The 25,257-nt window shown below is 42.2% G+C and overlaps 1 protein-coding gene across 2 annotated transcripts in view; it reads left to right on the top strand.

Moving 5' to 3' along the window:
- The first annotated feature begins 307 nt into the window (after positions 1-307).
- ptprk (protein tyrosine phosphatase receptor type K) overlaps positions 308-25,257 on the top strand; it is a 103,997-nt gene continuing 79,047 nt past the window's right edge. For both annotated transcript variants that reach the window (XM_070849927.1, XM_070849926.1), the window contains exon 1: positions 308-605. In XM_070849927.1, the coding sequence (XP_070706028.1) occupies positions 524-605 (82 nt within the window). In that variant the 5' untranslated portion in view covers positions 308-523. The remainder of the gene's footprint in view (positions 606-25,257) is intronic.

The raw sequence follows: 25,257 nt of genomic DNA, 5'->3' as shown, positions 1-25,257 counted from the left end.
CAATATTATGAAACAACGACGCAAGGAAAATAAATAGAAACTAAATAGAGAGAACGCATTAAAACACACCGCAAGAAATCCAACTTTTGTTACGTAGTTTTTTTTAATTTTATTTTGTTTTCCCGCAATCAACTCCTGCCTCCTGACGTCACGCACAGTCTGCGCTGCGCCCCCCTCCCTCCCTCCCTCCCTCTCTCTCTCCCTCCCTCCCTCTCTCTCTCCCTCCCTCTCTCTCTCTCTCTCTCTCCCTCTCTCTCTCTCCCTCACGCTCCCTCACTCTCCGTGAAACAAAGTGTGGTGTCCGCGAGAGCCCGCAGGAAGCGAAAAGAGAGAAACCGGAGAAAGGAGAGAATGGGGCGGCTGAGTCCTCAACAACAGGAGGAATAATAACCCACTGAAGACACCGAGAGGCTGAAAGAAGAGTGAAGGCGGAGGAGAAGAAGACGGAGAAACTCGCAGGGGGAGAAAAAAACTTTTCGGGGGGGAAACTGTTCCAGACTCCAGCACGGCCACGTCTGAAAACATGGATACACTTTTCTCCGTGTTCCTGGGACTCCTGCTTCTCTCCTCGACAGTTGGGGACGTCTCCGGCCAGATACCGACAGGTAGGGACGGACACACACTCACACACTCACACACTCACGGCTCGGTGTTTCCTGTGTGCTGGAGGGAAACTTTGGACCGTTTATTTTCGTTTCCTCCATCCGAGCGAGCGTGTGGATCCATGACAGGTGTGTTTAGGTGCAGGAGAAAAGTTCGCCTCCGTGTTGAAAAATGCACCGCGGTGCCCGTTTTATCGCTTTGTGGCTGTTTTCGGATATCCTGAAAAATGTAAAATGTTTCTGCACGCAAGTCGCAGGCTGTTTAAGCCCGTGTGAGTTGTTCGGCTGTGGTTTGAATTCAGCCTGTTCGCCAGGTAGGTTGTCTTTCACTCGCACAAGTGACCGACACCGACCTGCTCACCGGCCGTGAACTCTGTCTGAAAGCTTTAAAAGTTGCAGTTTTTGTGTGGACTTCGGAGCTGAGGATTTTCTGTGCGTGGCGATGGTCTGGCGTGAGGACCGTAAAGCACACATCCCCAGCAATCACTTGCACAAATTAGCTAAACGTTTCCAGCATTTGCACGGAGGTCACCGGCTGAGAGCCTGTATCAGAGGCAGAGTAGAGAGCTTGTGTGTCTGCGTGGGGAAAACGTCGCTCACCGTTGGAGCTGTGCAGCTTCGACAGCAGCACAGGATTGGAGAAAAAGTTACTTTGTGCACGGAGATCACAATCTGTTTAACTACCACATCCACGCAGTGTCTCAACGAAAACTTACACTATGTCTGATTATTACAGTGATCCTGTACTTTACGGTGTTTCCACCCTGTGGTGCCTTGAAGGCATCTTTGGCATTCAACAACTCTTTCTGCCTCCCTATTCACCTTCAATGTATGCATGTACTGTTGTGCCATCTTTGCCATCCCCTGTAGCCTGTGATGTGTTTCTAAGTCTGCTCAGAGGACCGTGGCTCTTTCAGCATGAGGCTCTGCTCTGTTCGGCTCGCAGGCGCCGTGAGCTTTTCGCTCTTTGCAAATCAAACGATCCTCTTCTGCTCCAACTTTTATTCGCTCGGCGCGCTATAAAACCTAATGGTAGGGAATATATCCTGTTTGATGGCTTGAATATTGTTCTTGCACCGTGCGGTATAACTTAAAGAGAGGGCAGATAAAGACGATCGGCTACTTTTTCACCTTATTAAAACTGTGAAATAGAGATTTATGATGTTAGATGCGGTTTCATGGATCATCTGTGAGGCTCAGAGGGTGAAAACTACATTCAGAAGCGTCCAACTGCATCTACATTGTTTTATAAATGAAACGGGCGTGACATTAAACTCTTCCCTGTTTATCTGGGGCTTCATGGAAACACTGTCTCCTGGACTTCAGGTCGTGTTTGAACAGTAGCCCGCATCGCAAAGTGCGCCCTCACTCCGGCTCCGTCTGCAGAAACGGAACACGTATGCACTCCTGGATGAGGCAAAGCTGCAACCTGCTGCGAGATGCAAAAGCTCCCCTATATGAACTCGAGAAGGGGCTTTAACCTAAAGCTGCGTGGCTGCTGCAGGACCGATCGGACGCAGATTAAGAGTCCTGCATATATTTTCTGCAGCTCTCGGGCTGCGCGCAAGCAAACTCTCTCCACCAGTGTCTCTGTCTGCGTGGCTGCTGTGCGTTTATTTCCGCGTTCAGCAGTTGTTCGTTTCCAAACTCCTGCACACACACACACACACACACACACACACACAGAAAGAGAGAGAGAGAGAGGCTCACACAGCTGTTAGAAAGATGACCTCCAAAATCATACTGAAGCCATGTCTGGCTCTAATAAAAGACACATCATGCTTCATTTAAGTGCTGGATAAAGCCAGAAGTAGGACAATAAAACGCCGTTTTCTGCGTCAGCACTCGCTTGGGCATGTTAATGAGTTGCAAAGAAATCACACATTAATTACCTCTTCATCTGTGAACGTTTTATTGCCTTCCACCCTCTCCCCTACACCCTTACAACACCCCCCCCCCCCTTGTGGCCATTTGGCCCCCTGGGTAACAAATGTGTGGAATTTCTTTGAGGCCTCTTTGGGAATCTGAGCGCTGTTAATTTGCAAGTAAATACTAGTGACTAGATGCTGCTTTACAGAGAGCAGGAGGTGGGCTATCATTATTGTGGAAGGGAGGGAGGGAGGGGTGTTAAAAGGAGAACTTGCAGTTGGCGGTGTTGCCGAATGAAAAGGGAGGCTTTATATTTTGAAGCAACAGTAATTTCAGAAAATCTGAAACGGTGAGGGATTCTTTAATTGCAATGAAATGACACAGTTTCCAGAGATGAGTATGTGATTGCCTTGCCCTTTTCTATATACAGTGTGAGTTCTAATTGGTGAGAAATTACATGCTTCAAGAAGACAACTTCTGTTTTTCGCCCTGTCGCAGCAGAAACCTGCCTTTGGTGCAAAGAGAGTGCAGGGCATGCTAGATGTTACAGGTCAGCACAGTCGCTTCTATCCCCGACAGCAGTTTTGTTTGATCACTTAAAGTTTCTCTGACGAGGCCGATGGGGTTAATAGGCTGCTCATTAATACAGCCAGTGGGAACTGCCACCGAGAAAAAGACAACAATGAAGGAAATCACAGTGCATCATATGGGAGCGATGTGTGTTGTGGTGCAGCATTGGTCGCCGTCGCTCTCTGGAATCACAGACAAGGACAAGAAGAATCAGTGGCAAGGAAATAAAACTGTTTGTCATATTTTAACAAAGTCACTTTGGATTTGTTTTAGGATGTCTTTTCTCCAAGTCTGTCACATTTCCCTCTTTATCTTCTGCTTTCCCTTTTAAGAAAGTCAAACTATAAATTATGGCATTTACATAAATCTGTCTGTCTCTTGTCTCTTCTTATCACGCAGTTTTGTGGCAGTTTACTTGTGGCTTATCGCTTGCATGCTCAGTGTGATGAATGTGAACGCATGTGCATCTCGTTGCCTTTACAGAGTCGGTAACTGAGTTTATGTTAATTTCACAACTTTCTAAATCTGTCTCCTCTCTGATCGAGCTGTGACACAGATTCCAGGCGTCTTTAATCTTAATGAAGTGAAATAATTGTTTTCCATTAGTGTCTCCAGACGAATTTAGAAGGCTGCTGCTGCTGCTTCTACTGAACGCCACATCTGAGCTGGTTTAATTAGAATTGTAAATTATTTTAGTATTTTGAACATTAGAACCAAGTTGGTTTAATTATAATTACTTTTAAGCTCCATTTGGAAGATGAAATAAAATTGTGTGTTTTCCCAGAGAAAGGCGAGAGGAAGAGAGGGATAGTGAGAAAGAGGAGGAGGAGGAGGGGAAAAAAAAAAACAAGTAATGCAACCATTGGTTTTTTTGCCCTGGGCATCTCCTCCACTCAAGAGACTGTGAAAACGGCAGGAGGGAGTGTGTGTGTGTGTTTCTCTGTCATGTCCTGTGTGTGTGTGTCGAGCAAATGTGTGTGTCAGCTCATGTGTGTTGCTGTCAGTTAAAGAGAAAGAGGGAGGCCTCTGCTTTTTAAGCCCTCCGGAGTACAGTGGTACAAAGATGAGCATGTGAAATGTTCGCCTCTCATTTCGGATTCATGTGAAAAAGCCTTCTCATTCTACTCATGCCATGTAAAATGGCGCCAAATCAAAGGCTGTTTTATTTATTTTCTCGTTAAAAGAAATGCTTCAGTCCGCTTGTCCTTCAGATCCATCTTAATGTCTTCTCTTCCAATCAAACACCACTTTGCTCAGAGCCAATCTGTTTCTACGGATTTCAATTTGGTGATAGATTTAAAAAAAAAAAAAAAAAAAAAAAAGTCTCTTTGAAAGCACTGGCTCATTTCTTCAGTCGTTTGGGGATGAAGTCTGCTCGCACACAAGCGCGTGTGTAAAATGTGATTAATCTGTTGAGAGAATTCATTAGCTAATCCCTCATTAGACTGCGTGCATGCGTGTGTGTGTGTATGAATGAATTGGAGGGTTTGTGTTGAAAAGTGGATTAGCGACACATAGCGACGGTGCAACCTTTTAGCCTCTTGCTGTTGTCAGAGAGCGTCAAGATTGAGGGAGAGTGAGAACATGACATGATTGGCACAAGTTGTGATTCTGGTTTCTATGCTCCATGCTGTGCAAAAACTGTATGTACTGCAGCAGGATGCCCGGCTAGCCACCAGAAACGCTTCCATTACAATGTTGTGCAAGTCTCTGAGCAAAATAAGAAATGAATCATGCATGTTTCTGTCAAGTATCTCTATGATGATTACATAATTCCGCAAGCACCTGAAACACATTGCTGCAGGTCATTGCTGCCTCCTACCTAAAAGAGAATTTGAAGCTGCAACTAACAATAATTCTCATTATCATTTACCTGCAAGATATTTTCCTTATTTTCTTGGGCTGAGAGATTGTGATGGCCATTATTTTGCTCTAATAGCATTTGCTATTTTTTTTAATGAACGAGTTTGTCTCTGCTGGTCTGCTGGGCCTCCATCTGGACTCTTCTATTATTCTCCATTTTTTTGGGCTTCCTGGTGGAGTAGAGGCATGTAACAGTGAGTGGCAGCATGACATGGATGCTTTGCCTTAAGTGGAAGACGCGGAGGCAGGTACTGCAACATCAAGGTGTATCCAAAAATCAGCCATTATCGCAACTTTTTTTTGACTGCAGGCAAGCTGGTGCACGATATTTCAACTGTTCTCCATAAGTCTCCGGTGTTCCCACTCGTCCATTTTAGGCACAAATTGAAAATGAGGTGAATGGAAATGTGCCTAATGTTATGGTCAGGATTAACCTTTAGATATTGGCACACGATGGGTGTAAATCATCAGTTGCTGAGCAGGAAGCGAACCGAGTAAGTGATAAAGTCCCATTGGAAATGAGGGGAGGCAGCACGTCCAAAACAAATCCCAAATCCCTGAAATATCACATCCCCGATGAATGATGGTATTAGTCCAGTATCATCAATCTCTGCTCTGCCCTGTTTGGCTCTGGTCACAGCTGTCGGTACAAGAGGGCCTTGAAACACTCTGCTGCCTCACACACACACACACACACACACACACACATACACGGTTGGCTAATGACAGATTAAGTAATCAACACTCTCCGCTGATTAATTACATTACAGTGCACATAGACACTGTCTCTCTTTCCCACAGACACAGATGTGAGCAGCCTCTGTACCAGTTGTGTAGTCTAGTGTGTGATGTTAGTCATGTACATAATGGAGACATGGAGTGTGTGTGTGTGTGTGTGTGTGTGTGTGTGTGTGTGTGTGTGTGTGTCAGGACAGAGACACTGAGAGAAGCAGCGGCAGGTGATGTCAGTCTTGGGAAAATAATTATTTTTAGGTTTGAGGCATGAGGTTTAGGTGAAGCAGAGGTTAAAGGGTAAGGTTTGGGCATCTGTTGGCCTAAGGTTTGTATTGGGGAACATGTGTGAGTGAGCAGGTAGTCCTCAGTCCTTTTTTAAAGCATAGATTTATGTGTGTTGTGCCACTATTATGTATTTGCTTTAATTTTTATATGATTTCTGTCGCTGTTGGTTCCTTTGGGTGCTGCCGCCGAGCAGAATGTGTTGATTAAAGCTGGATTTATGGAGGTCTTGATATTAACTCTCGCTTCAACTTCCTGAATGTTCTCTTTATTACCATCAAGCTCTGTCCACATTCAAGGAGAAAACACAAGCTGACCAATCACAGTTCTTGATGTCCCCACATGTATCTAAGTAGCCACTGTGGCTCAGGTATAAGATAAATCAAACTGAAGGCATAGCAGCATGGTTAAGATAATTTCTACACGTTTTACTACAAGACCTTTTTGGATCTGTGTGGGTAAGAATATTGTTATGACTGAATAGAGCTGCAATGATTAATCGGTTAATTGATTAGTCACCAGAAAAATAAGCGATTCATCATCAGTAATTTTTCAGGCAAAAGTCCAAACATTCTGTAATTCCAGCTTTGCAGTTGTGAGGATTTGCTTCTTTTCTTTGTTTTATGTGACATTAAACTGATTACCTACTGCATAGGTTTATGCTGAATCTTGAAATACACACCGTCTCTCATGTATATGTGACTACACGCCTGTGCATGCTATGCAATCTAATTCTGTCTTATTATTCTCTGCTTTGCTTCTGTTGGACGCAGCTCACATGGGGCGCGCTGAGAAGGGTGAGTTACAAGTGGCCAGCCAAGAGCTGAGCTATATCTGTCCTAATCATCGTCATGGTCTTTGTCATAGTGTTTAGTGTCGTCATCATCAAGCCATAGTCTTCACCTTAGCTCTCACTTTTAGCTCCTTTATCAGTGTGTAGAAATCCGTTTGTTTCGTCAACCAAAGTCATCACATCTTTGACCTCATGTGTCTTTACCAGCCATCCCAGTTGAAGTCAGTGCTCATTTATAGTTGTTTTAACTTTTCTAAGCAATCTCACCTTGACACACCAGTACAACGTCTTTTGGAATATTACTTATTAAGCCAGTATTTAAGTGCAGTGACATTTCGACATTCACTGTGTTAAAATGTAGGACCAAAAGTAGGACCATGAAGTAGCTGATTCTCCCTGGAACTATTTGATTCACTGTTTGAATGAAATCATTTCAGTGCCTCCTAGAACGTTCTGCTCATGTCTACAGCAATTTTGCTGGAAATAATTTCTACAATGTCAAACTTGAATTAAATTGATTAACATTTGAAGCAGTCTTGTACTGGTTTGCTGTTGTCTCTGTGCCTCTGCCAACTTGGCTGTCAGTTAATGTATTTGCCATTTGTCTGTGTGCCTCTCCTCCTGTCTCCGCCTGTCTTTGTGTAGTTAGATAGACAGCTGTCTCTAGGTTTGAAGTTTGCAGGTGCTGTTTGTTAAGTTGAGCCTGGTCTTTAATAAAAGAGCTCTGAGTGACTTTGTTCCTGCAGTAGCCGAACACGCCTTCTCTTCTCTTCTCTTCTCTTCTCTTCTCTTCTCTTCTCTTCTCTTCTCTTCTAGCAACCACACATCTCATCACTCTGTCTCACACATATCCTCTATCTCCCCCCCCCCCCGTCTCTCTCTCGCACACACACAAACATTCACAGCAGATGGTTGTTAATGAGAGAGATGTTTTTTGCTGTGAAAGTGGCGGGTTAGTAAAATTCACCGCAGAGACATGCAGAGAGATTACGATGTAACTTAAGATTGGTATCCCACAAGGCCTTGCTGTGACAAAATCAAAGCAAAAAAAATTACAAAAATCAATGGCAATTCTCTGTGGTTTGTAGATAAGGTAGAAATGAAAAGAGGTGTAGCGTCATAAAGGCCAGGTTCTGATACAGCCTATTTTGGAGGCTATTTAGGTGATTGCTTATGAATTTGCAACTTAATCTCTAATGTATGTATATTTCTAGTTTATAACCCTTTCGACTTCATGATTTCAAAGAAGGGCGGAGATCTGACCCTCTGCTTTCATAGCACATTAACATCCTCCATATCCAAGTTTTTTCGATTTCCAACAACAAAATAAATCCTACTTCCTCTGAGCTGCTCGCAAATGGAACATTTGGAAATATCCGAGCTGTAGACAGGAGTAATCTTACTAACTACATGTTTCAGATCCCCATTCCCCAATTTTAGTAATGACATTTACAATCCTATGCAATAGTATGCATATAATATGTCCTCATTTTGCCTAATCTGTCCAATGAAGCTGGCTAGTGCAAAGTTAGAATGCCCCATAGAGTCACAATAGCCACATTTGTTTGAGATATACCGAAATGAACTGGAATCATCCTTAAATGTGAAATTGGCATTATGTTTTTCTGATATAATCAGAGTTTTTACTTAAGGTAAAGGTAGTTTATCCATACATTACAGTTACAGTTATTTATATTTACACTAACATCTTATAACGAACTCACCTTGAGGGTGATCGTAGTGCCGGCCGAAGGGCCTGAAACCTTACAGTAAATCTCCAGTTTTCCTGTTGTCACTGTAACTAAAAGCCTGCCATTGTCCTGCAAATGTTTTATGATCCAGGGGTCAAGCCAAACCACTCAGGACAAAAATACATGAGTGTCGGGGAATTCTGGTGGCTCACTTGGTTAAAGTGTAACCCAGTGTCCTCACTTTAAATCTGCCCTGGGACGTGTGCCACATTATAACACTTCTTTTTTTACTCACCCTCTCCTGTCTTCCTCTACTATGAACCACCTAATAAAGACAAATTGCCCAAAAAATCATCTTTGCATGGAGAATTTCAATGAGGGCATCACATGAAGTATGATGTTTTAGGTTCGTGTACCTTTTGGCGTCCTTCCTAGGGCTATTTTTGTCACTGTCGAAGCTCTTTAAGACACTTTAGACAAATGAAGATAAGAAAATGTCTTTAAAGTGGAAGCTAACGTCAGAATTTGCTCAGGAGACAAACTGACCATAAAAAGACTCTCTTGACTCTTTGTTTTTTTACTTTACTTTAGGCAGAGGTTTTGTCTGTATGTTGAGTAAATGTGACAACAAAGCTGTGTGTGTATGTGTGTGCGTAAAGACTGAGTCTCTCCGTGTTAGCCTTCAGGTAGACTGAGTTTATAGACATAGCCAAAGGGTCTTGTGTGAGTGTAGCTATAGGCTGTGGCTGAAGTGGTTTCCATTAGTCCAGTTAAGAGGACATCTGTCATGAAGCTGCACCACACACACACACACACACACACACACACACACACACACACACACACAGAAAGAGACGTAGCCATAAGCAATCTCTGTTCAGTATACCATAGCAAGTCTCATTCCTGATCTGTGTGTGTAGTCTCATGATAAAATCCCAGAGGACATTCTGCTCTGTCACTTTCAGCCATATTGCTACAGTATGTAACTTCTTATGTAAAAATGCCACTATTTTTACTGTTCTTATGTTCCTTTCTAATAACACTCTGCTCTGACCTTTAAGCTGATTTCAGTGGAAAGCAGTGGAAAGCTTTCGAGATATATAAACCCCTCTTTAAATGTGTGTGTGTGTGTGTGTGTGTGTGTGAGTGAATCAGGGGCTCACAGACAGATGACCAGTCCATTAAGATTATCATCTCCATCCCCGACCATGTATCTTCACATCACCACGATGCTGGTCCTCTGTCTGTCTGTGTAAGCAGAGATTTAAATCTTCTAGCAGATATTCCAGAGCTATCTTCTTCCCCTAAATGATGTTACACGGTTTTTTATCTGTCTGTCTGCCATCCTAATCTGCCGTTTGGTCTGTCTGTCTGCCTGTCTGCCTTCCTGCTTGCCAGCCGGTGTGTGTGTCCCTCCTGTCTGCAAATGACTAGATGACTGCAGACACATGGTCAGCCTGACAGCAATTGCGTACACGTGTACGCACCTCCAGTCAATCACTCAGACAGACAGGCTGTGTGTGGGAGTGTGTAGACAGACATTTAAATGTTGAACATCTGTCTGTCACTTTTCTGGTTGGTCCTCCTCAGCCTTGATTCTTGAAAGTCTGCCAGTGATTAAGTCATACTGTAATAGTTCTGTCCTATATCTAGCATATATTAAAGTACATAAATGTAATGTTTTCCTAAATGTCAGCTCCAAACCAAGTCTTATTCATATGAATATAATATGAGAAAATATAGTTAGAAGAAGCTAGTTAATATATGATAATCATTAACATTTGAATTCTGTGGTAATTCAGTATCCTCCCTCACCCATGGTGAACTTTCCACTTTACTGGTATAGATATTTTACAGTGAGCTGAGGACTCACAAATTTAATTAAAGTGGTGAAACATTTAATTAACCTTCAAGTTACTTATCAACCCAAAATGCCAAACATTTCCTGATTCAGTTTCCACTCCACTGCACCTCAACATGGAAACGCTGGCCATGGAAACCCAAAGAAGGAATTTTGCACTAAAAAAGATGGTAACTTGGTGTAGCTTCATATTCGTGTGTTTAGCTCAATAACAAATGAACAGAATGAGAACAGAAGATTGTATACCCCATCACGTCCATTGGAGTTGCACTTGAAAGGCATCTCTGCATGGCCCGTATGAAAGCCTTACAAAAAACAGCAACACTGCCTGGTGGTCTTGAATGGGCCAACTGAAATGCATACCTCTTTGGGATTGGGAAGAGGTCACAAATGATGTGTAAACATCACAGTATGTTACTGACTTAAATCAAAGGTGAAATATGCAGCACCACCAACAGCATCAACTGACGGTTGGGCCCGGGCTGCCTGCAACTTCATACGTCCAAACATTCAGCAGTTCAGATTTATCTCTGGGCATCTGTGCATTCATGGAACTAAACAATAGTTGTTCCACGGTTTCCACAGATTGTAGGGTTAGGACACCTACTGAGACCGTATCTCCCTAAGGCACTTGTGTTTTTAACTGAGCAGCACTGAATAAATCCTTGTGGGAAACACTGTCAATGAGTTCTACCACACTGATTAGAGCACTGCAAAGTTTTTTTTTTTTGCACAGAGAGAATCGTGTCTCCTTTCCACTGGAAGTGATAAGAAGGCAGTGCAGTGAAATTCCCAGCTGACACACAGCTGTAGAGCAACTTTTGAACCAAGAAATAGGAGGTATAATCAGAGGATTTCATTGGGAGTTTACCATGAGATTCTTTTTGTGAAGGTATTTCATTTTTCATGTTGATATTCACTAGTGCTACACACACACAGACACACACACACACACTCCCCAGCGATGTTGATACTATGCAGACTCCACCGTGTCTGGTGGAGTCGAGCAAAATCAGTCAGTTTAGTCAAACAAACTCTCTCCTCTCGTCTCCTCTCCTCTCCTCTCCTGATCCTCCTCCCACTCTTTCCTTGGAATTTATGGCCCACTAACCTAAGCAAAGCAACACAATGTTTATCAACCCCCTCTTTCTTGTACTCCTTATTCCCCCTCTCCCCCCTCTTGTCCCCCTCCAACTTCCACTCCCCCACCTCCACTGCCCCTCTGTACCCCCCCCCCCCCCCCCCTTCATACCACCTCTTCTCCTCCCCTTTTCTCATGTTTCAGTGTTTGTCCCTCCCAAAGACCCACAACAAAATCAAGGGTGGGATTTTTTTGTGATCCAGACTGAATGGTGTTGTATTACAGGGATTAAGTGTGTGGAGTCTGTTTAAGGTGGACATTATAATTGTGAAGGCAGCTACACATGGAACAACATGGGAGCAACAGGAACATAGGAACAAAACAGTACTTTTAGAATAAATCAAAAGTCAGTTAAATTATTCAAAAGCATTGTTGCTTGCAAGGGCTGGACAATTAACCTATTTTTTTTTAAATTGCAGACGTTAGAAATCTTTTATTAACCTAAATGTCCTCATACTGCATTTTTTAATAATTGCCCAACCATTGACATCAAGCCAGAGGCTCAGCCAACCAAATGGCCAACAACCCAGTGTCCTAAACTCATTTACTGTAATTAAAATGTGAAGAATTAAGTGGGCCAACATGAGAAAAGAAATTCATGAACTCATGCACAAATTTAGGGCTTCAACTGATGATAACTTTCTTGATTAATTGATTAATTGTTTGTCTATAAACTGCCAGAAAAAAGTAAGAAATGTCTGGCTCAATGCTAACCTCAAGGAGACGTCTTCAGATTGCTTGTTTTATCTTTTAGCTTGTTATAATACTAGATTATCAAAATAACTAAAGTAATTGTAATTTACTTTCGAACAGTGCCACTGATATCAGTTAACACAGCTGCCAAATGAAACAATGGTGCTCCTGTATATTTTATCTGATTTTTCAAAAACTGCAGAACAAATTCTTCTGTATGGTGTCATGCTGGCACAAAACATTCTCACCCCTTCGTCTCTACCTCACCCCCTCCTGTATCACGTCAAGGTCTCCCTCCCTCTCTCCCTGTTTTTCTCTGTCTTGCTATCTGTCTCACCCACTTTCTGGAATGCTTTTGTTAGTGTTTTCTCCCTGCTCTGTTTTCAGTTCAGCCAGATTTACTCTGACTCACATACACGCACACATACAGTCACACACAGCACCATCCCCTCCAACCCCCCCTAATATAAGTCTTTGTAGAAGATACTGTCTCTTTGTATTAAATGGCAAGGTTAACTGTCACTACGTCTATATTAGGCCAAAGGTAAATAAAGTGTCTGCGTGTGCATCTCATGTGTGTGTTCGTTGTGTGTGTGTGTGTGTGTGAGCCAAGCGAGCTGTCTTGTTGGAGTAACGGTTAGCAGATACAGCTCTACCTCCCCATGACACAAACTGTCTCTTACACTCAGCCTCACGCACGCAGACACACACACACATGCACACAATACTACCTTAACACACAGCGTCGCTCTGTCTTGTAGGGTTAGCCCCTCATTACAAAGTGAGCTCTAAGAAGTTAAGTACAGGTTTGAAACGCATCGACTGCAAATGTGTTGAGTCCTGAATGGGAAACAAATTTGTCTTTGTTTTGTGATATGAATGGATTCTTTAGATGAAAAACTCCAATGACGATCTGTAGAATACTTTTTAGTGTGTTTTGTTTCTGATGTTCAAAATAATCTTTGACAGATGTTATTGGATACTTTGTGTGGTAGACATATCTGAAATACAACTCATTGTCACTTTTCAATTTTCTTTGAATTGGCCCAAAAGTAGATTGCTGTGAAAAACATAGTTTGTCAAGGAGGCTGCTTTCTGTATTTACTTGGACTTGGAGACAAAATGTGTGAGAGTAAAAGAATAAGAGAATAAAGAGAGAATAAAACCCAGGTGGAAAAAGTTTGTGACTTTCCATTGACATGTTTTCATGTTTATGTGCCAAGTCAAAGGTGCAGTCACATTAGCAACGATCACTGTCAATATTCACCCAGTCTCAAATTTAATCAACCCCAGCCCACGTTGACTTTGCATGGTGTTTCGGTTCACTTTTGATTTGCAGCATTGCTCTCATGTGCCGTTTTGAGGTTTACCATAACTAATGTTGGCATGTGACAGCAGAAGCAGAAATATGTAGAGTGACATCCCTTATATCATCCGATTGGCTGTACTAAAACTAAGAAGGAGGAAACACCGGAGACATTTCTTCTGATAGTTTGGATGCAACTGTTTAGATTTGAAACATTCTGAAAAGCCATTGTGCGCACATAACTAGCTGTCTGATCTGTGCCGTGGCTTCAGCAACTACTACTGCTCTTGTTGTAACTTGATGCCCTTGAGCAAAGTGCTTCACCTCTGACTGATCTAGTGGCACTGATGCAGTGGCCACCAGTAGAAAACTGTAGTTACAGTGGGGCAGTTCCCAAGAGCTGTACCATGTGAATGTGTAGCACCATGGCTGCACAACCATTCCCTGGATAAATAAAGGTTAAAGTCAAGCCATGAGCTCGCTCTGCCTCTCCTCCTGCCGTCTGCTATCACACCTCCCCCTCCACACACACACACACACACACACGCACACACACTCCGGAGGCTCACATACTTCTGGATGGAGCGAAAGAGTCAGCCACATGTGGTTTCGGTTAGCCACACTTTCCCCTTACACAGGCCCCAAACTAACCACTTCTACTTTGCCATGGTCAAGTACATGTGTATATCTACCGTTCAGTGTATGCCGCTGTGTGTTGGCTTGTAAATCTGCCTGTCTGTTTGTGCGTCCGTGTCTATGTTTAGTGTGTGTGTGTGTGTGTGTGTGTGTGAATGTCCGAGCCCGAGGCAGAGTCGAGTAGAACAGTGAATCAAGGTTAGTGGTCCAAAGAGAGCAAGAGAGATTGAAGGAGGGGGGAGAGAGACTTTAATTGAGGCAGCAGAAGTGGGAGAGGGAGTGAAAGAGGAGAAGGAGAGCGACTGTAGATTTTTAGGGAATTCACTTCTAGCTGTGTTTATGACTTAAACATAATTATTTCATCATTACTGGTGATGGTGTTGAGCTGGTGAAAGTATATCAATGTGGTCTTAAGGCTGTAGTCTATTCTACAGTATTCTTCTTGTTGTTTCTGTCTTTCTCTCATGTAGATTCAAGTGGATTCTACTGTCCTTGTATGGCACAACTACAAATGGTTGTGAGAAACATTGATTCATGTTTAGAAGTTCTCCCATTTTTAAACCCCATGCCCCTTACACACGTTATCAAAGGATGGACGCATAATTTCATAGATGGTAGCACCACCCTTGATACAAAACACACATTTCAGCAGTGTTTACACCCATAACTTAGCTCAAGGGTATAGAAAGGCTGAATATTTTGGGGCTCGAAATGACCTCTTACATGATAATTTAATGTTGAGGAGCTGCTCCGCTTTTATCCACAGCTCTGCCTGTATAATGTTGGAAAGTGGACAGTCTTTGCTCTTTGGTGTATTCTTTCTCTCCAAAGATGCCAGGTTTCATATAAATTAAACTGCATTTTTTGAAGTTCAAACGGATCGAGCTTAGTGATGTTTTGTTTGTGTATTTACAAAGTTTTTTTTTTTACTGTTCTTCAAGTTAGTGGAAACTTGCAGATTGTGAGAGGCGTTAAGAACGAATGCTGCCTGCGGTCTTAAATGCATGAACACAAAAACACACACATACACGGCCATAAGAAGCAGTAACACTTATATGCGTTATGTGAATATAAAGATGTGAACCACTTTAATGTCTTAAGGTTGCAAATTTAATTTGATCTAGTCTTGTTCGGAAATCCCAATGTTTCAAATACTAAATACTATATATTAGGCTGGATTTAGAAGAACTGTATATAAAGTGATGCACAAGACATCCTGAATATTTCTGTTTGATGGAAAGGGTTTGAATATCTCACTCAGTTTAACCATCATAGAACTCTAATGAAGACTTGAAACAAGCTGACACAAACAATGCAAGCAAGATTTTCTTTTACACCCTTAAAGCTACTTATGGAGAAAAGGGAAAACTGCATGTGAAGGGGTTAAGACTGCACCAGAGAAAGCCACTCAACATGTAACTCCCCCTTGTGGGATTCCTCAGAACATGAGTCACGTTAATGATATCGCCTGGTTTTTCTTAGAGGCAGAGGAAAATCAACAGCCTGTTGGTCGCAACCAACGCATCCAGGAACAGCACAAAACCTCCACCTACTTGTGAGAACAAATCAGAAAGCCAAACTTCTTCAAAATGACACTGAACAAAGAATGGGCTTGACAGAACTCCACGGCTGTTACAACAAACACACTCTGTCCTGACTTCTTAAGTGAACTGTAAATCATTTTTCTTGGCTGCTGTGATATCAATTTAGTGTTTTATTAGAGTATAATGAAGCAGCAAACTTAAGTTTAATTTATCTTTGGATGGTTCCATTTGCCTTTTTTGGTGGCTTTTCAACAAGCTAATTTAGAAAGCTCTATCTGTTGTCACAAACAGCTCTTCATGTGTGTATTCAAGGATTTGTAGACATGAAAAATCACCTATGGAATTGTTTCAAAGCAGCAATGTGCACAGTGTGACAGAAGGGAAATTAATTTATTTCGAGATTAGTCTGTGAACGATGGCAGCATTTCTAGGTGCCATGTGCTGAATCAGGTCACCTTAGAATCATGAGCCCTGGAGACTGAATCCAGTGATGAGACCTCTGCTAAATGGCATCAATACAACCAGGGTAGTATGTAGCTTCTATCATTTTACAAAAGCAGATTTATGTTTTGGATTTGATCTACAAATTACATAAAAGAGCTCCATTATTTGGCCTTATAATTTAACTTTTCCTCTCGATACACCGTAGGAGTTGGTAAGAAGGCAGTTTGCTGGGTAATATTGTTTCTACACAGAATAGAATTTGAGCAAGTAGAAAAGAAAAGAAAAGAAGAGGTCGATGTAGATGGCTTCTAACCATGATAAGAAGCTATATAGATGTGTGTTAGACCCTCTAAGCTTAGTCACACACACCTTGACGTTATCCTTTACTAAGTGGAGGAGAATCAATTGGGAGTAAACGCTACAGAATAGAAGTGGGCAGAGAAAAGTGTGTGGGAGAAGGAGTAAGAGCTGTTTGAATTGTGATAAGGAACTACGCAAGAATAGAGCGGACGAGAGCAGACTGACACAACAAACTCTGGCAGCTGCACTCTTTCATTCCTTACCCCCTCCATATCTGCTGATAACAACAGAGGAGTGAGACGCAGGGAGGGAGTGAAAGTTGCGCTGGTTTGATGGGAAGCAGGGCTTGGATTTTCTCTGTCCCGCCGTGGTCTCTTTTCGTGTCCTGTTTTTTGTTAAATGGTCCACTGCGCTCACTGCTACCATGATGTAGGGAAGGGTTATGTGACACCTTGACCAGCAGAAATAGGTCAAATAGAAGTTGTTAACCCATATTCAAACAGACTGAGGCAGAAACTTGAGAGATGGACTTTGCTCCTTATTCTCGTGTGTTAGTGTGTTTAGTGTGTGTGTGTTTACATGGCTAACTGGCTGGAATCTGGCGTAGAGACTGGTAGGTTTCTGCAATGAAATCAGTCTGTTTGTCTTTCAGGGGCCTGTTTCTGTTTTACATTCTTCAGCTTTTGGCTGGAGCTCTGTAGATTGACCCAGGGAGATGTAGCGGTGGATAAAATTACTTGACTTCAGCTTTAACTGTGATATAAATCTTGACAATACAAATGCTTGATGTACTTATATGAAGTTGTACTAGCCTAAGGTATGTTACACGGATTGATCACACCAGCTCTTTGTAAATCCATTGCTTAGTTTGTTTGTGAAGGTCTTCTTACATTCTTTTCAACTACTTAAGTTAAATGTTACTGTCTTACATTAAGGCTTGGCTTGTAATCATAATGTTTAAACGTAATACATAATTGAAATTGCCTGATTACATTAGCAAAGCAGTGGCTAACATGAGACCAGAATATGCTGGACATAAGTGTTGTACCAGTTGTGATACAATGTAAATATATCAATAGATTCATCAAAGCAGAAATGGACACAGATTAAGTGAAATGAATAAAGTTAGAGGGCTGCTTGAACCTGATGTTAAACTGATAACACTGTTGTCATTTTCCTTTTGTCAGAAAAACGCCTTTGTCTTATAAGCAGCTATTCTTTGGCCCGTCCAATCAGACATCCAGCAGCTTCAAAACCAACTGTGCAGAGGCACAATCTGCCGTTAGATGTGTAGTCAGTCGTTATGAAAAAGATATTAATTCATCATCCTCCACCTCCATTTCTGTGCATTTCCCGTCTCTCTCCTCCTCCTGTCCACTCTCTATTTTCCACTATGTTCTGTTGCTCATTACGCCGATCACTCAACTTTCACTGACACACACTAGTCACACCTCATTACTGACCACACACACACACACACAGTTTTCAGTCAGTGAACCTGCATCACTGCTTAATGTGGTGAGGACGTGTGTGTGTGTGTGTGTGTGTGTGTGTGTGTGTGTGTGTGTGTGTGTGTGTGTGTGTGTGTGTGTGTGTGTGTGTGTGTGTGTGTGTGTGTGTGTGTGTGTGTGTGTGTGTGTGTGTGTGTGTGTGTGTGTGTGTGTGTGTGTGTGTGTGTGTGTGTGGCAGGCTGAAACATGATTTTAATGTTGTTTAGCTAGCTGGATGATGGATATTAGTTGCTTGTTTTGAAAGTTGAGACGAGGTCATAGTGACGGATAAAAAGAAGTTCAGTGTCGCCAAAAGCAATTAAAAAAATTGAATACCCAAAGTAATGGTGGAAAGTAACTAAGTACATTTACTCAAGTACTGTGTGTACATAAGGAACATTTTCAATGCTGGATTTGTAACCAAGCACTTTTCCACTGTTGTATTTCTACTTTACTTAAGCCTACTATGGGGAGATTTTAACTGGTTATGAAACGATCTCAAGTTAATACCGATGCCTCTACATGACCTGCTTAAGCAAACAAGACCACCAGTGAGAGGATTGGCTGTAAGTCTAACTGCCTGTCACTGGGTCAGATTCCCACAAAGCCAAAGACTTGAAGTCTTCTTCTGGCACTTCTCCACGCTACCAAGAATTGTGATTAACCGCCATGTGTACAAACTGCAGAACTTAAGCACCAAAATAGGGGATTATTAAGGAAAATAAAACGAAATCAATGAATTCCACACATGGATCGACAAGGATTTAAGTTAATGTGTGAAGTGGGTGTGTGGGTGGGACGACTGACTGATGACTAGTGGTGAGTAACACACTGGGTACGCTGATGCATACTGGCAGATACAGGAGAGGGAGAGGGAGAGAGAGAGAGAAAGAGAGAGAGAGTGTGTGTGCGTGTGTTTATGAAAGGTACTTAATTATATGAATGTGTTTGTCCGTTCGTATAGGTTTCCACGCACGCACACCGAGTGCAGGCCTGACAGGCAGGTCTTAATTAGTTGCCACGGCTACCGATGATGCATCCTGACAGTAACTGTGGCGATGACAGAATCTCCTGCCTCGGAGCAGAAAGGCATGCTGGGATTGACACAGGGTCCACTCAGTCATCACGCTGTGTGTGTATTCACTGATGTCCTTGTGCGCGTGTGTTTGTGTCCCCGTAAAAGTTCAGTTTGAAGAAATCCGATTGTTTGTCAGCCAGCCAGTTACTTCCTCGTTAGTCAGTCAGTCAATTAGTCAGCGAGGAAGGGATTAACTGAGACACACACACAAACACACACATTCACGCAAAAGAGTGGTTTGATGGTGATACTAGGAAATTGCTTGGCCATTTCCAATCTGTAGGTGTGAAGATGGAATGACTTCAATCATCACATTATTCTTCCCTCTCGTCATCCCCTCCATCTGTAACCCTCTCCACCTCATCCCTCTTTTCATACATTCATCCCAGGAGGCAGCCGGAGGGCAGAGAGTGCGGATATCATGAAATGTGTAGATGGCATGTCACAACAGATCCACAGAGAGACGGTCAGCCGTACAGAAAGTGATTTATGCAGGAATTATAAAACATGCCGCTCATCTCTCTAGAAAACCACTTAACAAAACAGGAGTTTGAAGCCAAAAAGCAGAAGCAACAACATGAGTTGCTTGATCTAGCGTGATCTCTGTTTTCTGCCGCTGCTTTAGCGCTACAATTACCGCATTCATTATGCATTCAGTGATTTGAATTAGTCTAAGTGACAGGCAGGAGACAAACAGAAGAGGAGAGACAATTGCTGCACTCTTGACAGCAAGACAGCCCTCATCTGATTCTGTCTGTATGCCAGTTTGTGTGTGTGTGTGTGTGTTAAGGGGGGGTTGTGTGTGTGTGTGTGTGTGGTTGTGAACTCAGAGATGAATCTTAATGGCCATCATTTAACCTTTCACCTCAGCTTGTACGCACACACACACAAGCACACGCATGAACAAGGAGCTAGTTTAGTGGATGAGGAATGAAGTGGTGAGTGGAGTGCTGTGGCTATTAAGTGGAAGGTGTTTGTGTGTTGTTGTGCAAGAGCAAGAAAGAGTCTGTGTGTGTGTGTGTGTGTGTGTGTTGATCAGGGTCAACAAACACAGTTTATCTCTGAGAGCTTTACAGGATCCACTCTTAACCAAAATTCATTGTGTGTGGACCTGATGAATAGCACAGCCACACACACTGTCCCATAAGGACAAATTTCAGGATGTTTTTATATATTGTAGTGAGCACAGAGCAGCAACAATTACTCGTTTAACTGATATGTCAATCAAGAGAAAATGAATGGGCAACAATTCTGATTATCCATCAAGTCATGTTCTAAGCAAAAATGCCTTCTCAGGTGTGAATATTTGTTTTCTAGGGTTAGGGTTTCTTTCTTCTTCTTCTTCTTTTATGATAGTAAATTGACTACTTCTCAGTTTTGGAATGTTTGTCGGACTTAATGAGCAACATAAAGACGTCATCTTGGGGTCTGTGAAATTTCGATGGACCGTTTTTACTGTTCTCTGACATGAAAAGTGATTGATGAAATAACAGGCGGATTAATCAGACATAAAAGTAGCTGCTAGTGGTAGACTTCTATAGTGTGAAGAAGGAAATCTTTTCAAGTAGAAAGATTTGAACATTACTGGCTTTTCAAAATGAAATAACACCGATTTAAATGAGCGTCGCACTGCTGTCTATGGGCTGAAACGCTTGGACATGCTGCACTGCTGGCCACGTCCCAGCAGGTGTTTCCCATCTGCTCTCAGAGGAGGAAAACCTGCTTTCATACACAGCTAGATAACAAGAAAACGTGTGCCATTCAATCGATAACTGTTGAAATCAGTGCCACCGAAGAACAGTTTGGACCCATTTAATTCAAAGAGCAAGACTAAAGAACAGTGGAACAGTTCAGCTTGTTGACGTTTGTAGAGTTGGACAGAAAATGTCACAGTTTCTCTTGCCAAAGCCGCTTCTGCTCATTTGTTGTTGCGTTGTAGTGAGGGTGCTGTATGCGCAATCGCATGCAACCAGGAGATCTGCTGAATTGTGGTTACATGATGCTAGTGGGTGGAATCTGTCATTTGTGTGTGTGTCTGTGTGTGTCCATCTGGCATGACCCCCTGTTCAACTCCTCCAGCACTAATGCACATATGGACCGTACGCACACACACACTCAACAGCACATACACACCCATACGGGGGAACAGCTGAAAGAAACTCCCTCCTCCTTGAGCTCTCCCCTCCTCCCTGCAGAGCCTCAGGACTCATCCAGGTGTCCGCTTTCCTCCTCCAGCTTCTTTGCCCTTTTTCCTCCCTTCTCTGTTTCCTCTTCGCTTCCTCTTGTATCCATGTACAAAAGTCATTGATTGCTCATATTCAGAGCGGTAACAAGTCAGGGCAGAGAACAGTAAAGCATACAAAGAAAGAAGGAAAACAATCAACATGAACTGTGTAGGAACAAAAAAAGATGTGAAATAGTCTCTTTTACTCTGTGGTATTAGATCATTTACAGCTAGAGCTTATTATGTTAATTCAATTTGACCTCTTATACTTGATATTATTTCCTTCAAAGAAACTGTGGACAATGTTCTTTGTTGTTCTGGTTCGGCATCCAAAGCTTTAGCTCAAGTGATGGTCATTGAACGAGCTAATCATTGGTTTTAATCTGTTTATGTGACACATGGCACAACTGAATATTTGCCTGAAGGATGAAGGAAGTGCAGAAGGGTGGATTTAGGGTCAAGAAAAAAAATTAATCTGGGAATGAGGAGGGAGAAGAAATGAATAAGTACAGAACTGCAGTTCAAGTAGGAGAAATAAAGGGAAGCAGCCGAGAAGGGAGGAAATATAAAAGGAAGGAAGAAATAGCAACAAGGGCAAGACGTTAGAAAGGCAGAAGGAAGGGAATAAAGAAAAAGAAATGAAGAAGGACCAACGGAAAGACAGAAAGGCTCCAGTTTTGTGCAGGAGTGCAGTTTCAGCTTCTATAAACCCAGGAGCTCTGAATACTGCTTATTAAGCAGGGACCGAGTGTGTGTGTGAGTGAGTGTGTGTGTGTGTGTGTGACAGGGTGATATATTGAAACACACCTCTGTGGAACAGCTGCAATGATGAGACAGAGAGTAGGGAGTAAGAGGTGTCGTCTACCTTACACACACACGTGCACGCACACACACACACACACTCAGAGAGATTCATGCATGCAGAGCACAGAGCCGAGCCAAGTTCTTTATTGTATTACTGTGGCCAGCTTATATCAGAGGAAGAGAGAGAGAGGGAAAGAAAGAAGGGAGAGAGGGAGAGAGATGAATTTGTTGTGACTGCTCTGGTGGACTCAGCTTTTTAACAGGGCACTACTTTTTTTCTTTCCTCTTCTTTTCCCCTTGGTTTCTCTCTACTATCCACTGCTTTTTATTCCTCTACCCTCCTCTCTTCTCTTCATGTTTTTTTCCCTCTCTTCTTCTCCTCTGTGTGCAAACTTATTATATTACAAAGATAATGAGACAGATACAGGGAATGACAGAAATTGAGAAAGACAGACGGAGCAAAAAAGTAAAGAGAAGGCTCTAGAAAGAAGGTGAGGGAGAGCTAAAATTAGGGAAAAGAAGCACATTGAGAGGAAGAAAGGGAGAGGAATGGAAAGGGCCTGACAGATAGAAAGAGTGATTGTATAGATGAAACTGATTTATCTATAATGAAATCAGCCTCAGTCTGTATGGAGGGATGTGCTCCATTCAGCCTTTCTGCTGTTACAGACAGATTTACCCGTTTAATATTCTAAAGATCAGTGTGAGGAGATACATGTCGACCATCCGGGTGCTTAGGAGCTTCTGCAACTGGTCCTGTCTTTCAGTTAGCCACACCTCTCAGGCACACTTTGGTCTGACCCCAGAGAAAAGAGAACTTTGAATGAGCTTATTATTCCTCCCCAAATTCAACCAACAAAAGGAAAAGTGGGACCTCCAGAATCAGTACAGACAGGGTGGAGGGATGCAATTTAGTTCTGGTCATCTTTGTCCATCAAATGTTCGTCTCTGTCCACTCTGTGTTTCTTTGTCAATCTACATACATGAATCTTCCATGATTTCAAATGTTAAGATTTGCTGCTTTTTCCTCTTGTTATCACTGAAAAATGCACATCTTAGTGTTTTTTTGGTCTGACAGAACCAATCTTATAATTTCTCATCTGGCTCTGATAACTTCTGAATGCCTTTTATCACATACACTCCCCTCCAAAAGTATTGGAACAGTGAGGCCAATTCCTTTATTTTTGCTGTAGACTGAAAACATTTGGGTTTGACATCAAAAGATGAATATGAGACAAGAGATCAACATTTCAACTTTTATTTCCAGGTATTTACATCTGGATCTGATACACTACTTAGAAGATAGCACCTTTTGTTTGAACCCACCCATTTTTCATGTGAACAAAAGTATTGGAACATGTGTTTTGTTGCCCCGATGTGTCCTGTTACATTGATTATTCAAACAATAAATAGCGCTGAATGTCTACGTTCAGTTTCAGATTTGGGTTTTGCCTGTGCAGACTGCATTTATAGTTAGAGGCGTAACCAACAAGAAAACCAGAGAGCTGTCCATGGGTGAAAAACAAGCAATTGTGAAGCTGAGAGAAGATGGAAAATCAATCAGAGTCATTGCACAAACATTGGCCATAGCAAGTACAACCATTTGGAATGTCCTGAAGAAGAAAGAAACCACTGGTGTACTAAGTAACAGACGTCGAACGGGTAGACCGAGGAAAACAGCAGCAGTTGATGACAGAAACATTGTGAGAGCTGTAAAGAAAGACCCTAAAACAACTGTTGACATCAGCATCAACCTCCAGAGAGCAGGAGAGAAGGTGTCACAGTCTACTGTTGGCAGAAGACTTCATGAACAAAAGTACAGAGGCCACACCAGAAGATGCAAACCACTCATTAGCAAGAAGAATAGGAAGGCCAGGCTGGAATTTGCCAAAAAGTCCAGAGACAAGCCTAAAAATGCTGGGACAAAGTTTTATGGACTGATGAGACAAAGATGAACCTTTACCAAAGTGATGGAAAGGCTAAAGTTTGGAGAAAGAGAGGATCTGCTCATGATCCCAAACACACAAGCTCATCTGTGAAACACAGTGGAGGTAATGTCATGGCTTGGGCTTGCATGGCTTCTTCTGGGATGGGCTCATTCATCTTCATTGATGATGTAACACATGATGGCAGCAGCAAAATGAACTCAGAAGTCTACAGAAACATTTTGTCTGCCAATTTAAAGAAAGATGCAACCAAACTGATTGGGAGATCCTTCATGGTGCAGCAAGATAATGATTCAAAACACACACACAGGAGTTCATCAGGGCCAAGAAGTGGGAGGTTTTAGACTGGCCAAGTCAGTCTCCAGACTTCAACCCTGTAGAGCATTTTACCTGCTAAAGAGCAGACTGAAGGGAGAAACCCCCCAAAACAAACCACAACTGAAAGAGGCTGTGGGGAAAGCCTGGAAAAGCATCACAAAAGCAGAATGCAAAGGTTTGGTGATGTCAGTGAGTCACAGGCTTGATGCAGTTATTACAAGCAAAGGATTTTCAACTAAATATTAAGTCTTTTCACGTTAATCTTAAGTCTATCTGTTCCAATACTTTTACTCGCCTAAAAATTTGGTGTTCCGTTACAAATAATGCTAACTTCTAAGTTGTGTATCAGATCCAGATGTAAATACCTGGAAATAAAAGCTGAAATGTTGATCTCTTGTCTCATATTCATCTTTTGATGTCAAACCCAAATGTTTTCAGTCTACAGCAAAAATAAAGGAACTGGCCTCACTGTTCCAATACTTTTGGAGGGGAGTGTACCTCACAGTTTATGGGCTAAATGTTTCATTTGAAAAGAGTCCCTCTGGTTTGTTGAGGGATGATTGATAATGAAAATAATCATTAGTTGCTGGATAAAATATATATTTACATGTAGTTTAGCATTACAGACAGCTGCCACTACTGCTGTTCTCTGAGCTCATACACAGTAGAACAGTATGAAATGATCGTGAATAAATGGCCTAAATACGAATTATAATGAACTGGGGATAAAGATAATGTAAACAACAATATTTATTGTTAATAATCGCTGCCAAAAACTAGTATTTAAACTCAGAGGAATAAAATATGAATAGTCCTCTCCTCTCACCTCCCTCGACTAAGAAGACAGTGGAAAACTCTCTGCTTCCCCACTCGCACTGATCGTGTGTGTTTGTGTGTCTCCTCGGTTCATACTGAAAGGAGATGGGTGCATTCAATTGTCTGTTTGTTCACGCACCCATACATGAATACTATGGCAAAAGGCTTTTCCTGCTTGCAGTGTGTGTGTGTGTGTGCATGTGTGGGCATGCTCTCTCTCTTTCTACCTTTCATGTCCGTCCAGGCATAAA

Source organism: Pempheris klunzingeri, chromosome 18 (assembly GCF_042242105.1).
Source record: "Pempheris klunzingeri isolate RE-2024b chromosome 18, fPemKlu1.hap1, whole genome shotgun sequence".
Lineage (NCBI taxonomy): Eukaryota > Metazoa > Chordata > Actinopteri > Acropomatiformes > Pempheridae > Pempheris > Pempheris klunzingeri.
The sequence above is the reverse complement of the archived record's forward strand: the minus strand, read 5'-3'. Positions and strand labels throughout refer to the sequence as shown.